At 48.4% G+C, this 15935-nt stretch overlaps 1 protein-coding gene across 4 annotated transcripts in view; it reads right to left on the bottom strand.

Moving 5' to 3' along the window:
• Nucleotides 1-555: 555 nt before the first annotated feature.
• Nucleotides 556-15935, bottom strand: part of LOC140193842 (B-cell receptor CD22-like) — a 57595-nt gene continuing 42215 nt past the window's right edge. For 3 of the 4 annotated variants that reach the window (XM_072251000.1, XM_072250998.1, XM_072250999.1), the window contains 3 exons: nucleotides 10166-10280; nucleotides 8099-8209; nucleotides 556-7414 (listed from right to left, as the gene is read on the bottom strand). In XM_072251000.1, the coding sequence (XP_072107101.1) occupies nucleotides 8104-8209; nucleotides 10166-10280 (221 nt within the window). In that variant the 3' untranslated portion in view covers nucleotides 556-7414; nucleotides 8099-8103. The remainder of the gene's footprint in view (nucleotides 7415-8098; nucleotides 8210-10165; nucleotides 10281-15935) is intronic. The other variant, XR_011884960.1, reaches the window with a different exon arrangement.

The following is a 15935-nucleotide window of genomic DNA, read 5'->3' as shown; positions in this document are numbered from 1 at the left end:
CTCTGTCTCTCTCTCCCGCCTTCTGCCTCAAAACCCCGCGCATACAAATCTTCCAGATACACCAAAATCATAACAACTATCCCAATTGGTTCGTAACATCCTCTTATCACTCCCTAACCCACAACAAACTGCGAACGCAAAACTTTCTCAGCGTGTAACATAACAAAGAAGCATTCCCAAGTATAACATAACAAAGAAGCCATTTTAATTAGCCTACACAGTAACATAAAAGATGAACCCCGCTTACACAGACAAACAGAAGCACTCATACACAAGGAAACTCACACTCATACAGACGTAGAAAAAGACACAGTGAAACACAGGAAGAAACACATTCTCACACACCCCAGAAATACAGAACAACACACACAGAAACACATAAATGTACACACAGAGAAATACACACGTACACACAGATAGAAACCCAGACTCAGAGAAACACAAACACACACTCAGAAATAAATGTACTTTCTCTCTCACAGACACACACACACACACACGTACACACACAGAGTTAAAAATGTTGGTTATGAATGAAGAAACAGCTGGAGTCGCTTAGCAGTTTAATAAAGTGCTGTTTATTTGGTGTGCCAAAAATCAAACAATGTTGCAAATGTAATGAAAAGAAAAATGTCAATATTTACAAACAGATATCTACCAGCAAACACAGTAATGACTCTGTAATTAATTCTTGTCCGGTGTGACAGACAGCCGCTATCTCTCTCCCCTCTGAGGGAGAAGAGCTCCTTTTTTAGACACTAGAGTATACCATCTTTCATTACAAACAAAGCTAACATGAGATTACATGTGCACTAGAATATGATGTAGTTATACAATGTATATACAATATACAATCAAGTTATAATTCATTACAAAATAAACATAAGTATCAAACTTAATTACAGTACACAAATATAGACACACATTTACACAAACAGATTACTAAAGAAATGGAATATTCTGCCATGAATGGTGGGAAAGGCACCATAACACCAGCTAGAACACATCAGCTTGTGTAGGAACCAGAGTATTAAAATACACCAGGGAAGACAGTGAGGCAGGCACGCTCACTGTAACGACAGCAGAATGACAAGGTAATACTTGTGACTGAATGTGTTTGTGTAAGGAGTGCAACTACAGAGTACACGCTGTCTCTCAGACACACACACACACACACACTGACCGTCACTGGGAGAAACATAAAGTCATACATACATACACATACACAGAAACACACACTCACCCACACAGTCAAAGAAATCCACACACAGACACAAACCCCCTGTGAGACACACACAAAAGCACACACACACACACACACACACACACACACACACACACACAGAGTGACTGTCAGGGAAGAGAAGAAATCAGATAGCAGAGAGTACCCCTGTAGCCAACCCCCTCAATAATCATTATCTCGTTTTGGATGCTGTTCAGTGGGGTGGGGGTGACCTGACAGAGGACAACCACTGAGCCTGGTTCCGTGGTGCAGAAGGGAGACAAGAAGGTGAGGAATGTGGTAGTCATAGGGGATTCCATAGTGACGGCAACAGGCAGGAGGTTCTGTCAGCCCGATGGAGATACCCTCATGGTGTGCTGCCTCCCAGGTGCCAGGGTACAGGATGTCTCGGATCAGGTGCAGAGTATTCTGAAGGGAGAGGGTGAACAGTTAGGGGTCTTGGTGCACGTTGGTACCAATGATGTCGGAAGAAAAATAGAGGAGGTCTAGAAGAGAGAATTCAGAGAGTTGGGTAGAAAGCTGAAAAGCAGGACTCCCAGGGTAGTAATCTCAGGATTGCTGCCTGAGCCATGTGCTAACGAGCACAGGAACAGTATGATGAGGCAAATTAATACACATACACAGAATGTGGCTGAGAGACTGGTGTAGGTGGCAGGGCTTTGGGTTCCTGGATCATTGGGGCCTCTTCTGGGGGAGGTATGGCCTGTACAAAAAGGATGGGTTACACCTGAACCCAAAGGAGTCCAATATCCTAGCAGGCACATTTAACAGAACTGTTAGGGAGGGTTTAAATGAATTTTGCAGGGGGAAGTGAACAAGAGTGATAGGGCTGAGGACAGGGAAAACAGAAACAAATCAAAGATAGCATGCAACAGGGATGATAGAAAGGACAGGCAGGAGAGGCATGGTGCAGTTACAACAGAAAGCAACAAATACTGGACTGAAAGTGTTATATTTGAATGAATACTGCATAAGGAGGTGTGGGCACGTGGCCAAGTGGTTAAGGCATTGGACTAGCAACCTGAAGGTCATGAGTTCGAGCCCCAGCTGAGGGAACGTGTTGTGTCCTTGAGCAAGGCACTTAATCACACATTGCTCTGCGATGACTCTGGTGCCAAGCTGTATGGGTCTTAATGCCCTTCCCTTGGACAACATGGGTGTCGTGGAGAGGGGAGACTTGCAGCATGGGCAACTGCTGGTCTTCCATACAACCTTGCCCAGGCCTGCGCCCTGGAGAGTGAAAACTTTCCAGGCGCAGATCCATGGTCTCACAAGACTAACGGATGCCTTTACTTACTTTACTGCATAAGAAATAAAATGGACGAACTTGAAATTCAGCTACAGATTGGCAAGTATGACATTGTGGCCATCTCTGAAACTTGGCTATAGAATGGCTGCCATTGGGAGCTGAACATCCAAAGATACAAGGTGTATCAGAAAGATAGGTCAGTAGGCAGATGGGGTGGTGTGGCCCTGTGTATAAGAAATAATATTAAATCATTAGAAAGAGATGACATAGGATTGGAGGGTATAGAGTCTCGTGGTGTGGCCCTGTGTATAAGAAATAATATTAAATCATTAGAAAGAGATGACATAGGATTGGAGGGTATAGAGTCTTTATGGGTTTGTCACCCAGTTCGGATAATGGCCCAAGTGCAGAGTGAGAGACACTGAAGCAGCTCGATAGCTCACAGACTTTAATGCGAACAATTTTAAAGGAAGAATAAAACAATAAATGTTAGGCCAAACAGGGCCATTGATTAAAGCACTCAAATGGAAAATGAAGCCTACACTGCGGCTGAAATCTAAACAAATACCGCTAGTCTTCAGAGTCAGTTGAATCGACAGTCCAATTTCTCAGGCAAGGCGGAATGCAGATAACAAAGCGTTGCTGTGTCCAAGTTTTGACAAATACTACGACGGAATGAATGGAGTTAAATACCATCACAATGAAATGGTAATAAGCTGACACGTGCATATTCACGAGCACAATTGCCGAAAGTGCTGAATCCATGGTTCTGACAGCATTGAGTTAAGAAATGGCAAGGGTAAAAGGACCCTAATGGTAGTTGTATACAGGCTTCCAAACAGCAGCCGGGCTGTGGGTTACAAATTACGGCAGGAGATAGAAAAGGCATGTCAGAAGGGCAATGAAATGATAATCGTTAGGGAATTTCACATGAAAGTGGATTGGGAAAACCAGGCCTCAAGAGTGACAATTTGTAGAATGTCTAAGGGATGGCCTTTTAGAACAGATTGTTGTTGAGCCCACTAGGGGATTGGCTGTGCTGGATTGGGTGTTGTGCGATGATCCAGAGGTGATAAGAGAGCTTCAGGTTAAGGAACCCTTAGAGAACAGTGATCACAATATTTTCAAGTTCACCTTGAAATTGGAGAAGGATAAACTAAATTCCAATTTGTCAGTATTTCAGTGGAATAAAGGAAATTACAATGGCGTGAGAGGGGAAGAGGCCAAAGTTGACTGGAAAGGGTTACTAGCAGGAAGGACAACAGAGCAGCAATGGCTGGAGTTTCAGCAAAAAAAAAGAATGAAGTGTAAGACAGATATATTCCAAATAAGAAGAAATTTTCAAATGAAAGAAGGACACTACCGTGGCTGACAAGTGAATTCAGAGCCAAAGTAAAAACAAAAGACAGGACATACAATGAAGCCAAAACTAGTAAGAAGATAGAGGATTGGGAAACTTTTAAAAAGTTACAGAAGGAAACAAAGAAAGTCATTCGGAAGGAAAAGATGAATTATGAAAGGAAGTTGGCGATTAGTATCAAAGAAGATACGAAAAGATTTTTTACAATATTTAAAGGGTAAAAGAGAGCTGAGGGTAGATATAGGACCAATAGAAAATGATGCTGGAGATATTGTGATGAGAGATGCAGAGATGACAGAGGACAGTGAGTGCGAGCCTATATAAGTGGGCAGTATAAATTCTGGTGCTGTTTACCCTCTTGTTGAAGGGTAAATACTTCAGTCCTGAACCTTTGCAATTTATTGATTAAAAATAAATTACTTGCAGAGCTGATATAATTCATTACCAGAAACACTTCTATTTAATGAATATTTTGATTTCCAAAACACATTATAGAAAAATGGCTTTTGAAAATAAATTAACCACTTTCCAAAACTTGCTATTTGAAAGCTTTGGAGCCTCTAAGCTGATATCTGGCAAAAATTTCTGAAATTCTTAAATTTAATGTGGTGCATGTGAGCTTGATTTCAATGTTTAAGAGAGGTTTAGACAGGTACCTGGATGGTAGGGGTATGGAGGTCTATGATCCCGATGCAGGTCAATGAGAGAAGGCGGCTTAAGTGGTTTTGGCATGGACTTGATGGGCTGAAGGGCCTGTTTCTGTGCTGTACTTCTCTATAATTGAATGTGTATTTTGCATCAGTCTTCACAGTGGAAAACAACTGCAGTATACCGGACATTCAAGAGTGTCAGGGAAGTGAAGTTTGTGCTGTGAAAATTACGACTGAGAAGGTGCTCAGGCAGTTTAATGGTCTAAGGGCGGATAAATCTCCTGGGCCTGATGGAATGCACCCTTGGGTTCTGAAGGAAGTAGCTGGAGAGATTCTGGAGGCAGTAACAATGTTCTTTTAAGAATCGATAGATTTTGGCGTAGTACCGGGTGACTGGAAATTTGCAAATGATACTCCGCTATTTTAGAAGGGTGGGAGGCAACAGAAAGGAAACTATAGATCTGTTAGCCTAACATCAGTGATTGGAAGTTGTTGGAATCGATTGTTAGGGATGAGATTATGGAGTACCTGGATTTTTTGAGGAAATTACAAGCAGGGTAGATAAAGGAGATGCAGTGGATGTGGTGTGCTTAGAATTTCAGAAGGCCTTTGACAAGGTGCTGCACGTGCAGCTGCTTAGCAAGATAAGGGACCATGGAATTACAGGGAAGTTACTGGAGCGGGTGGAGTATTGGCTGGTCGGCAGAAAACAGAGAGTGGGAATAAAGGGATCTTAATCTGGCTGGCTGCTGGTTACCAGTGGAGTTCCACAGGGGTTGGTGTTAGGACTGCTTCTTTTTACTATGTATGTCAATAACTTGGACTGTGGGATTAATGGATTTGTGGCAAAATTTGCCGATGATACAAAGATAGGTGGAGGACGGATAGTGTTGAGGAAACAGAGAGTCTGCAGAGAGACTCAGATAGTTTAGGGGAATGGGCAAAGAAGTGGCAAATGAAATGTTGGAAAGTGTATGGTCATACAATTTGGTGGAAGAAATAAATGGGCAGACTATTACTTAGATGGGGAGAGAATTCAAAATGCAGAGATGCAAAGGGACTTGTGCAGGATACTCTAAAGGTTAACCTCCAGGTTGAGTCTGTGGTGAAGAAGGTGAATGCAATGTTGGCATTCATTCAGGGATGTGATGTTGAGGCTCTATAAGGCACTCGTGGGACCTCACTTGTGTATTGTCTGCAGTTTTGGGCTCCTTATTTTAGAAAGGATATACTGACATTGGAGAGGGTTCAGGGAAGACTCATGAGAATGATTCCAGGAATGAAAGGGTTATCTTATGAGGAATGTCTGGCAGCTCTTGGGCTGTATTCCTTGGAGTTCAGGAGAATGAAGGGGGGATCTTATAGGAACATTCCAAATGTTAAAAGGCCTGAACAGATTAGATATGGCAAGCTTATTTCCCATGGTCGGGGAGTCTAGGACAAGAGGGCATGACTTTAGAATTGAAAGACATCCATTTAAAGCAGAGATGTGGAGAAATTACTTTAGTCAGAGGGTGGTAAATGTGCAGAATTTGTTGCCACGAGCAGCTGTGGAGGCCAAGTCATTGGGTTCCTTTAATGCAGAGATAGATAGGTTCTTGATTAGCCAGGGCATCAAAGGGTACAGGGAGAAGGCAGGGGAGTGGGGATGACTGGAAGAATTGGATAGCCCATGATTGAATGGCAGAACAGACTTAATGGGCTGAGTGGCCTACTTCTGCTCCTGTATCTTATGGTCTTAGACACACATACAAACACAGTAACACAGTTAGATGAAAACACACACACACACACCTCATTGGAGTATTTCCCACGGTGAAGACAACAGATTATGGCATGCTTTGAGAAAAGAAGCTTTCGGTTATCAGACAGTCTGGGGCAGGATTGTGGGATTGTCCCTCTGTTAAAAAACTAATACTGAGTGAGAGTCACAGAACAGAACAACCAGCCTGCTGTCAGAATGGTAGTACGGAGGGAAAGCATTAGAATCTAATATCGATTAGTGTGTTGTGATTAGACTGAGGGTTATTGAGGGAATGGTATAAATAATGAATGGCAGGGGCACACATAACGTTGGGGAATAGAATTTCTGCAGTCAAGGTGGCAGCAAACGTGTTTTGCTTTTATTCATTTATAGATTCAGCACGGTTAGATCCTACCTATCCGACAAGGCCATGTGACCCATTTACACGCGTGTGACCAATTACCGTGCTGCACTGAAGTAAAAGGTGTGAAGAAGGGCTGTGGAATGTTTTACTCTCATTAGCTGAGGAACAGAGTATACAAGCAGAGAATTTATGCTACAACTACGTAGAACATTGGCTCGGCCACACCTGTGTTCAGTTCAAGTCACCACACCATGGGAGGCATATGATTGTACAGGAAAAGGTGCAGAGGAAATTCACATGGATGTTGGAGGCACAATGCAGATTGCTGTGGATTCTGGAAAAATGAAGCCTTACACAAAATACTGGAGGAACTCATCAGTTTAGGCAGCTTCTGTGGAAGAAAACAGACAGATGGCACTTTGGGTCGAACCCATCCAAAGATAGATGCCGCCTGACCTATTGATTTCTTTCAGCTCTCTTCTGTGTCGCTCTACAAGAATGTTGCAAGGTGCTGGATTAGGTGTAGAATTGTTATTTTTCCTTTATTTTCCTCAGATTTCACTTTCCTATGCTTGCCTGCAATTTTTCTGTAATTGCCTGTATGTGTAATTGCTGAGTGAATTTTCAGCAATTGTTGTATAGCTGGTTCTGTATTTTTCTGGACGTTTTCCTGCAGCCCATATCACCCCACAACCAGACTGTTTCACAATAGATTGTGCTTTATCTCCTCAACTTGAGGTTAATTTTTGTTGAAGATGACCACAACTTCTTTATTTTCTCTCTTTATATGCTTGTTCTTTGTTCCTGTAACAATTAATAAAACAACCGTAACCATCAAGTTTTCTGCCTCATTCTTGACTTCCGAAGGACCTCTGGATAAATATCACCAGATCTAACAAGGGATTGGAGCTTTTTGATGAAGAGAAGAGACTGGATCGGCTGCAATAGTGTTCCTTGGAGAAGAGAAGACAGATGGGGATCATGACAGAAGGAATGAAAGCTAAGTGGGTCATAGACTTTTCTTCACAAGGAATAAGGAAACTGTTCCTCATAGCACTGGTATCTAAAACTTGAGGGCCAAGGTTTGGGCTAAGATGTTGGAGGTTTGGAGAGGTTCTAAGGAACATTTTGGTCCTGAGAGTGGTTGGAGTTTGGAGTGTACTGCCTGAGCGGTGGTGGAGGTGGGTACTTCCACAACATTTCAGTATCTGACAAGCTCTGGAATTGCCAAGGCTGAGAGGGTGATGGACAAAATGCTAGATGAATACAGATTGGAACTTAACAGTTGGTATGGATATTGAGGGCTTTTCTTCTGTGCTGTATGACCCTATAAATCTGTGGCATTGCTGCATGGGCAATACTCATGGAACACCACACTATCCATCGTGTTAGGGAGGTAGTAATGAAGGAGCATTGGCAGTGGGCAATGCTGAGGAAGAGCTTGTGATCTGAACAACAGCACTCAGGGTGTCGAGCAATAGTTCTTACCTGGATTATTGTGGAGTTTTCATTGTTTCTTCCACCTTGTTTCCCCCACTGCTGATTGAGACCATTTCATACAAATGGTTTGGCACAAGCCTTTCTGCTTTTTCTGCTGGACTAGGGTTGAGGACAACATTAGTCAGGCACAGAGCAATGAGAGAGGCTGAGGTCGGGGTGGGGAGGAGTGAATATTGGTCCCCAGAAATGGGTGATATTTTGGTGTTAGTGCCACACATTGTGAGAAATTCCACCCTGGGCGAGTCTAGTAGTGACCACTGTCAGTGAGAGTCTCCAATCCGTCCTGCTCTCCCCTCTTCTACCCCTATGACCTTGCACATTTCCCCCATTATTCTGGTACTGTTGATTGGAAAGTTCCTGTGGCACCTGGTCTCACTGCCCTTTAATACTGCCCACCCCAGATCACAAAACCTGTCCCGTCCCTTCCCCTTTCTCTCTAGACCTCTGACTGATCACCTCTGGTCGAAGACTCCCTAGTTTCTAATACTCCTCCCTCCAGAAACGGCTCTTCCTGATTGACACTGTACAACCTGGCCTCTTTCTAAGAAGGATGTGGAAAAACTAGTGAGGGTGCAGAGGAAATTTACCAGGATGTTGTGTGGACTTCAGGGCATCTCTTATGAGGGTAGGTTGAGCGAGTCAGGGCTTTTCTGTTTGGAGTGAAGGAATGTGAAAGGTGACTTGGTAGAGGTATAGACAGAGTAGACAGTCAGAGACTTTTCTCCAGGACAGAAATGGGTAATACCAGGGGCATAACTTTAATGTGATTGGAGGAATGTCGAGTGGCTGGTGTGAGAAACTCACTGCCGGGGTTGGTGGTAGAAACAGAGACATTACGGACATTTGAGAGACATTTAGATAGGCAGATGGATGATAGAAACATGGTGAGCTTTGTAAGACGGAAAGTTTTGAACATTGTGGGCTGAGGGTCGGAACAGTGCCACAATGCTTTCTGTCCTGTGTAACCTCACATGATTTTTAATGCCTTCATTCAATCTCCCTTTGACCTGTTGTGGGGAACACAGCCTCTCCAGCCTCTCTGCAGGAGAACTGCACATCTCCGGGGTCATCTGGGAAATATCCTCCCTCTATGACGGCTCAGAGTTTTTAAAAGGGAAGAAGAGTAGGCAGATTCGAGAATTCTGATGTTGGCGAAGCTCCGAGTGTGGGAGTGCCGGATCTGAGACAGAAACTCTAATGTGATTAAAATTCCTCGGCATTGATTGACATTGAAACAGGAGCTCCACAGTCCCCACTGATAAGTCAGTGGGGAATTGAAGAGGAAAATGAAGATGTCTGGCCACTGAGAAATCCAGGCAGTAATGGTGGGCAAAGTGAAGGTGCTTTGTGAAGTGTCATCCAACCTGTAGCCAGCCTCACTGACGTAGAGGAGGCCAAAGCAAGAGCACTGGATACAATGAGTAACACTGGGGGACTGCGAAAGGGGGCCTCACCGAGAAGGGCTGTTTGATACCCAGATGGTGGTGTGGCAGGAGGCATAAGGGGGTGTCACACTCCATGGGGTAACAGGGAAGAGTGCCTAGAGAGGGATGAGCAGAGCTGGGTGTTACAGAGAGAGTGATCCCTGTCGAATGCAGAGAGGGGAGAGGGGGGGAAGGAGAAGATGTAGATGATAATTGGATTCCGTTGTATCTGGCAGAAGTTACAAAGATTGAGATGTTGGATGTGTAGACTGCTTGGGGTAGCAGGAGAGGACCAGGCAAACTGTAAGACTGTTCAGTGTGGGTGGATGTGGGGTGGAATTGGGTGAGAGCAGAAATAGAGATCCAGAGGAGATGGGGGATTTGTAACTTCAGTTGATTTTTTTCTCTGTGGCGGTGGGAGTGGAGCAGTTTGGGGTTTGTGAGTTTTGTTTGTTTTGGGTTTGTCTTTTTGTACTGGGGGCAGAGTTGATATCTTTTCTTTCAACAACACCCATGGTATTTCATGGCTATCTGGGGAAGGCAAATATGAGCGTTGTATTGTACATGCATACATCAACAATAAAATGAACCTTTGAACCTTTGGGTCAGTGGGAGGTGTCTGAATACTCACTTTCCGGTACTCCTGCGGTTCTTAAGGAAACAAATCAGAGCCACTGAGGTGAAAAGAAACAAAGCCCCTTTCAAAGCCATTGAAATGACTGATGCCTTGGATAGCCGTCCGTGAGCTGAGGAACAAAAGAACAACAAAGACTTCTTTTGGTATCTGTTGAACAGAACAAGGAAGAGCACCAGCACTCCTTTGAGGTATTCGGGACTGATGGGTGTTGGCACTTCAAGTCTGGTGATAACCTGCATGGGTTTGGATTCTCTTCAGCCGGCCCAACGCACTCCAACTCATCCCACACATGATGAGGGTGGTTGCAAGAAGATTGACAGAGGCAGTTTTGACTCACAGTGCTGAGGTAGTAATTTACAGTAACCAATTAACCAGAGCCAAATCATGGGGTAATTGACAGTAACCAATTAACCCGAGCCTAATCACGGGGTAATTGACTGTAACCAATAAACCTGAGCCTAACCATGGGGTAATTGACAGTAACTAATTAACCCGAGCCTAACCACGGGGTAATTGACAATAACCAATTAACCCGAGCCTAACCACGGGGTAATTGACAATAACCAATTAACCCACACCTAACCACGGGGTAATTGACAATAACCAATTAACCCGAGCCTAATCATGGGGTAATTTACAACCCCCAATTAACCCGAGCCTAATCACGGGGTAATTTACAACCCCCAATTAACCCGAGCCTAATCACGGGGTAATTTACAATAACCAATTAACCCTCGCCTAATCACGGGGTAATTTACAACCCCCAATTAACCGGAGCCTAATCACAGGGTAATTTACAATAACCAATTAACCCGAGCCTAATCACGGGGTAATTTACAACCCCCAATTAACCCGAGCCTAATCACGGGGTAATTGACAATAACCAATTAACCTACCAACAGGAACATCTTTGGACAGTGAGAGGGCATGGGAGCACCTGGAGGAAACCCACTGAGCCACAGGGAGTGCGGGGAAATGTTTACAGACAGAGGAGGGTTGGTGGTACTGCAGGGCATTGTTCTAATCACTGCACTACCGTTCAACCCAGTAATTATCATTGTGTCGCTTTATTCTGGGAGCAATTTAAAGAGAGAGGGGTTAGACAGGGAGGGGAGAGAGTGCTGGGGAGTAAAGGAGGGAGGGAGAGAGGGGGTGAGAGAGATGGGGGAGAGAGATGGGGAAAAAGAGAGGGGGGAGGGTGAGGGGGTGACAGAAGGGGCTATAGAGGGGGGAAAAGAGGGAGGGAGGAGTGGGGAGGGAGAGAGGGGATGGAGATGGAAAAAGGGGGAGAGGAGAGGGTGAGGGAAAGGGAGGGGTAAGAGGAAGGAGGGAGAAGGGGAGAAAGGTGGGAGAGAAGGGGAGAGGGGGAGAGGTGGGGCGAGGGGGTGATGGGGAGACATAGAGAGAGAGGGGAGAGTTTAAAGAGAGGGGGAGGTGGCAGAGATGGTGGAGAGAGAAGGTAGAGATTGGGAGCCCAGGGAAGGTTGAGAGAGTGGGGAAAGAGAAGGAAAGAGGGTGGAGTGATAGGAGGAGAAATTTAGGGAGAAGTGGAGGAAGAGGAGAAGGGGAAGAAAGGGGAGAAGGGGAGGGAGGTAGGGAGAGAGAGGGGGATGAGAGAAGGGTGTTCAGGGAGGGTGTGAGAGAGGGGTTGAGAGAGCAGAGAGGAGAGGGGGGAGTGGGGGAGAAAGGTGGAAAGAGAGCAGGGAGATAGGAGAAAAAGGGAAGGGGAGGGGAGGGAGGAGAGAGCAAGGAGGAGGAGAGAGGGGGGGTAGAGTGAGGGGTTGTGAGAGCAAGGAGAGAGGTGGGGAGAGAGGGGGAGAGGCAGTAGAAACAGGGGGTCAGGAAGGTGGAAAGGGGAGAGTGGGGTGAGAGAGGGGCAGAGAAGTGGAGGGAGAGTGTGGGAGAGAGGTTGTGGAAGAGTGGGAGAGGAAGGGGATGAAAGGGGGAGAGGGTAGAGGGGAGAGAGGGGAGGTGGCAAAGGGGAAGGGGAAAGGGGGACAGCGGGTGGAAATGGTGAGGGGTGAGTGGGGGAGGGGGAGAGGGGAGAGGAGGCGAGGGGAGAGAGGGCAGAGTGGTAGGGGTTGAGAGGGGAAGGAGAGGGTTTAGATAGAGGGGAAAAAGGGGACTAAGAGGGATAGAGTAGGGAGAGAGGGGAGAGAAGGCAAGCAGAGGGGGGAGGGAAGGGGGCAGGAGGACAGTGGAGTGACATGAGGTAGAAAGAGGGGTGCAGAGAGGGGGTAGAGTGATGGGGTATGATGAGGGCGTGGAGTGAGAGCGGGGAGAGAGGGTGGAGAGGCAGAGAGAGTGGGGAGAGAGGGGGAAGGGCAGAGAGAGGGGGAGAGAAAGCAGAAAGAGGAGAGTGGAGGGACAGGAGGAAAGGTGAAAGGGGTGAGAGGAAGAGAAAGTGAGGGAGAAAGGAGAGAGAGCGTGTGAGAGAGAGGGAGAGGGGCGACAGAGTGGGTAGTCTGGGGGAGAGGGGTTGGAAATGGAGGAGAGTGGGGGAATTGGGGTTTGGGGAGAGGGGAGAGAGGGAGGAGAAGGGGTAGGGGTGAGTGCGGGAGAGAGGTGGGAAGAGAGTGGGAGATGAGGGAGTGATGGTGGAGAGATTTGGGGGTAAAGGGAGAGGAGGAGTAGAAGGAGGCAAGGAGGCAAAGCGGGGAGAAAGGGGAGAGGTGGGATGAAGGGGAGAACTGGAAGATGGTTTAGGGAGAGATTTAGGGAGAGGGGGAGGGAGATGCAGGATGGGAAGAAGGGGAGAGAGGCAGGGAGAGAGAGCAGGGAGGGGAGAGAGAAAGTAAGAAGAGGGGGAGGGAGGAATGGGGAGGGAGGAGAGGGGATGGCGAGACGGGAGGAAGAAAGGGGAGAAAGAGAGGGGAGGAAAAGAGGGAAAGGGAGGGTAGGGGAAAAGGGTGAAGGGGAGGGGGAGAGAGATGGGAGAGAGGGAGAGAGAGGGGGGGAGAGAGGAGGAGAGAGACAGGGAGAGAAGGAGAGGTTGGGGGGAAGTGGGTGACAGGGAAAGGTAGGGAGAGAGAGGAACAGAGGGATAGGGAGGGGAGTGAGAAGGGAGGAACGTAGAAAGGCGAGAGGGGAGAGAGGGGTAGAGAAGGGGAGGGAGAGAGTGGGAGAGAGGGAGAGGGAGAGATGGGTGAGGGGGATAGGGAGTAGAATTGGGAGAGAGGGGGAGTGAGGGTGAAGAGCAGGAGGCAGTGTGGAGAGAGGGGAGGGGGGATACTGTGGCAAAGAGAGTGAGAGCGCATGGAGATAGGGGAGGGAAAGGGGGAGTGGTTGAGAGGGTGAAGGGGTGGGGGGAGAGGGGGGAAGAGAGGGGTTGAGATATGGGGAGAGAGTTGTGGAGATGGGGAAAAGGGGCAAAGGGGATCTAAGGGGGAGAGAGCAAGGAGAGAGGGGAGGGAGAGAGAATGGAAGCAGAGGGGGAGCGGAGAGGAGATGGAGGTGAGGGGAGTTAGGAGAGTGGATGGAGGAGAGGGGAGGGGGAAGGGGTAAAGAGAGGGGTTTACAGAGTGGGGGGCAGTGAGCGGGGAATGCAGGGGAGAGGTGGGAGAGAGGAGGTAGAGAGAAGGGGAGAGAGAACAGTGAGAGAGAGGGAGAGAGAGGGGAGGGGGAGGGAGGGGGAGAGAGGAGAGAAAGAGGGGAGAAAAAGGGAGTGAGAGTGGGAGTGAGAGGGGAAAGAGGGAGAGAGAAATGGAAAAGAGAGGAGAGTAGAGTGATGGGGAGAGGGAGGAAGGTGGAAAGGGAAGAGAGAGGGGAAAGGGGGAGAGAAGGTGAGAGGGAGTGGGAGAAGGGGGACACAGGAAGGCAAGCAGGAGGAGAGGGTTGGAAAGGGGGAAGTGGGGAGAGAGGGGAAGATTGGGGAGAAGGGGAGAGGGGCAGGTAGGGAAGGAGAGAGGTGGGGAGGGGTCAGAGTGAGGAGAGAGAGAAAATCGGGAGAGATGGAGGAGAGGGGGAGTGGTATAGAGGGGAAAGGAGAGCGGGAGATGAAGTGATGGGGAGAGATTTGGGGTGTGAAGGGGAGAAGGGAGATTAGGGGTAGAACGGGGAATGGGCAAATGGGAGAGAAGGGGCAGAAGAGCGGAGAACGGGAGAAGGGGAGAAGGAGAAAGAGAGAGCAGGGAGAGAGGTGTGGGTGAGGGGAGGGAAGGCAAGGAGGGTGGAGGAGGAGAGGGGAGAGAGGTGAAGGGAGTGAGGAGAGTGGAGGAAGGAGAGAGGAGGGAGAGGGGATAGAGAGAGAAGTATCAAGAGAGCTGGGGAAGAGTGAGGGAGTAGACTGATGGGGGAATGAGCAGGGAGAGGAGGGGAGGTGGGGGCAAAGATGGGGGAGAGAGAGAGAGAGGAGGGGGAGAGGGGGAAGAGGGGAAAGAGAGGAGATTGGAGGGATGGGGAGAGGAGGGAGGAAGGTGGAAAAGGGGAAGAGAGGGGGGAGAGAAGGGGAGAGAGAGTGGGAGAGATGGGGGAGACAGGGAGGACTGCAGGGGAGGTAGGGAGGGAGAGTGCCAGAGAGGAGGGCAGAGTGGGAGGAGAGGAGGGAGGGGGAGAGAGGGGAGAGGGGGTTCTAATGGGGGAGGGAGTGTGTTGAGGAGGGGGAGAGGGCACAGAGGGAGGAGCAGGGGAGGAGAAAGAGGGGGAGATGAGGGAGTGATGGGCAGAGATTTAGGGGGGTGAGCGGTGAATGGAGAGTAGGTGTTGAAAGGGGAAGAGGGAAAGCAGAGAGAAGGGGGAGAAGTGATGAAGGAGGCCAAGGGGAGAGAGAGGGAGCAGGGAGAGAGGTGAGGGAGAGAGGAGAGAGAAGGCAAGGAGAGGAGGAGGAGGAGGAGGCAGGGTGAGGAGATGGGAGAGAGTAAGGGGAGAGAGGAGAGACAGAAGGAAGGAGAGGGGAAAGAGGAAAGTGGAGGGACAGGTGGAGAGTGAGGGTAGAAAAGAGAGAGAGAGGGGAGGAAGGTTGAAAGGGAATGGGGAGAGAAGCAGAGAGGGAGTGGGAGAGAGGGTGGAGAGGGGATAGGGCAGAAAGAGGGGCAGAGGGGTGAGATAGAGTGGAAAGGGGAGAGATTGAGGAAGAAGGAAGGGGTGGGAGGGGAAAGGGGAAAGATAGGGGAGGTGGAGTGATGGTGGAGATGGTGGAAGAAGGGGAGAGAGGGCAGAGAAGGGGGATTTTAGGGGGAAAGAGAGGGGAATGGGAGGGAGTGATGGGGACAGTGTTAGGAGATGGGAGAGAGGAAGAGATAGAGAGGAAAAAGGGTGAAGGTGTGAAGTGGAGAAGGGGAGCAGAGAGAGCAGGGAGAGGGGAGAGAGAGAATGCAAGGAGAGGGGGAGGGGAGAGCGGAGACAGAATGGTTCGAGGGGTGTAGAGAGAGGGGGATCAAGTGAGGGGGAGTGACAGCAGGGAGAGGGGCGAGAAGGGGAGAGTGGGGGTCAGAAAGGGTTTGAGAGGGGAGAGGGGGAAAAGAGGGAAGAGTGGAGGGACAGGGAGAGGGAGTGGAGAGTGGGGGAGGATGGTAGAAAGGGGAAACAGGGGCAAAGAAGGGGAAGGGAGAGAGGGAGAGTGGGAGAGAGAAGTGGGAGGAAGGTGGAAAGGGGAGAGATGGGGAAAAGAATGGGAGAGCAGTGGAGAGAGAATGGGGGATGGGGAGAGAGGGAGGAGGGGGGAAGTTGGAAGGGGAGAGATGGGGAGAGAGTGGGAGAGACGGAGGAGAGGGGGTGAGAGGGGAGGGCGGAGGTAAGGAGAGTAGGGGGAGAGGGGGAGGGGAGT

The sequence above is a fragment of the Mobula birostris genome, unplaced genomic scaffold (genome assembly GCF_030028105.1).
Source record: "Mobula birostris isolate sMobBir1 unplaced genomic scaffold, sMobBir1.hap1 scaffold_913, whole genome shotgun sequence".
In the NCBI taxonomy this organism is placed as follows: Eukaryota; Metazoa; Chordata; class Chondrichthyes; order Myliobatiformes; family Myliobatidae; genus Mobula; species Mobula birostris.
The sequence above is the reverse complement of the archived record's forward strand: the minus strand, read 5'-3'. Positions and strand labels throughout refer to the sequence as shown.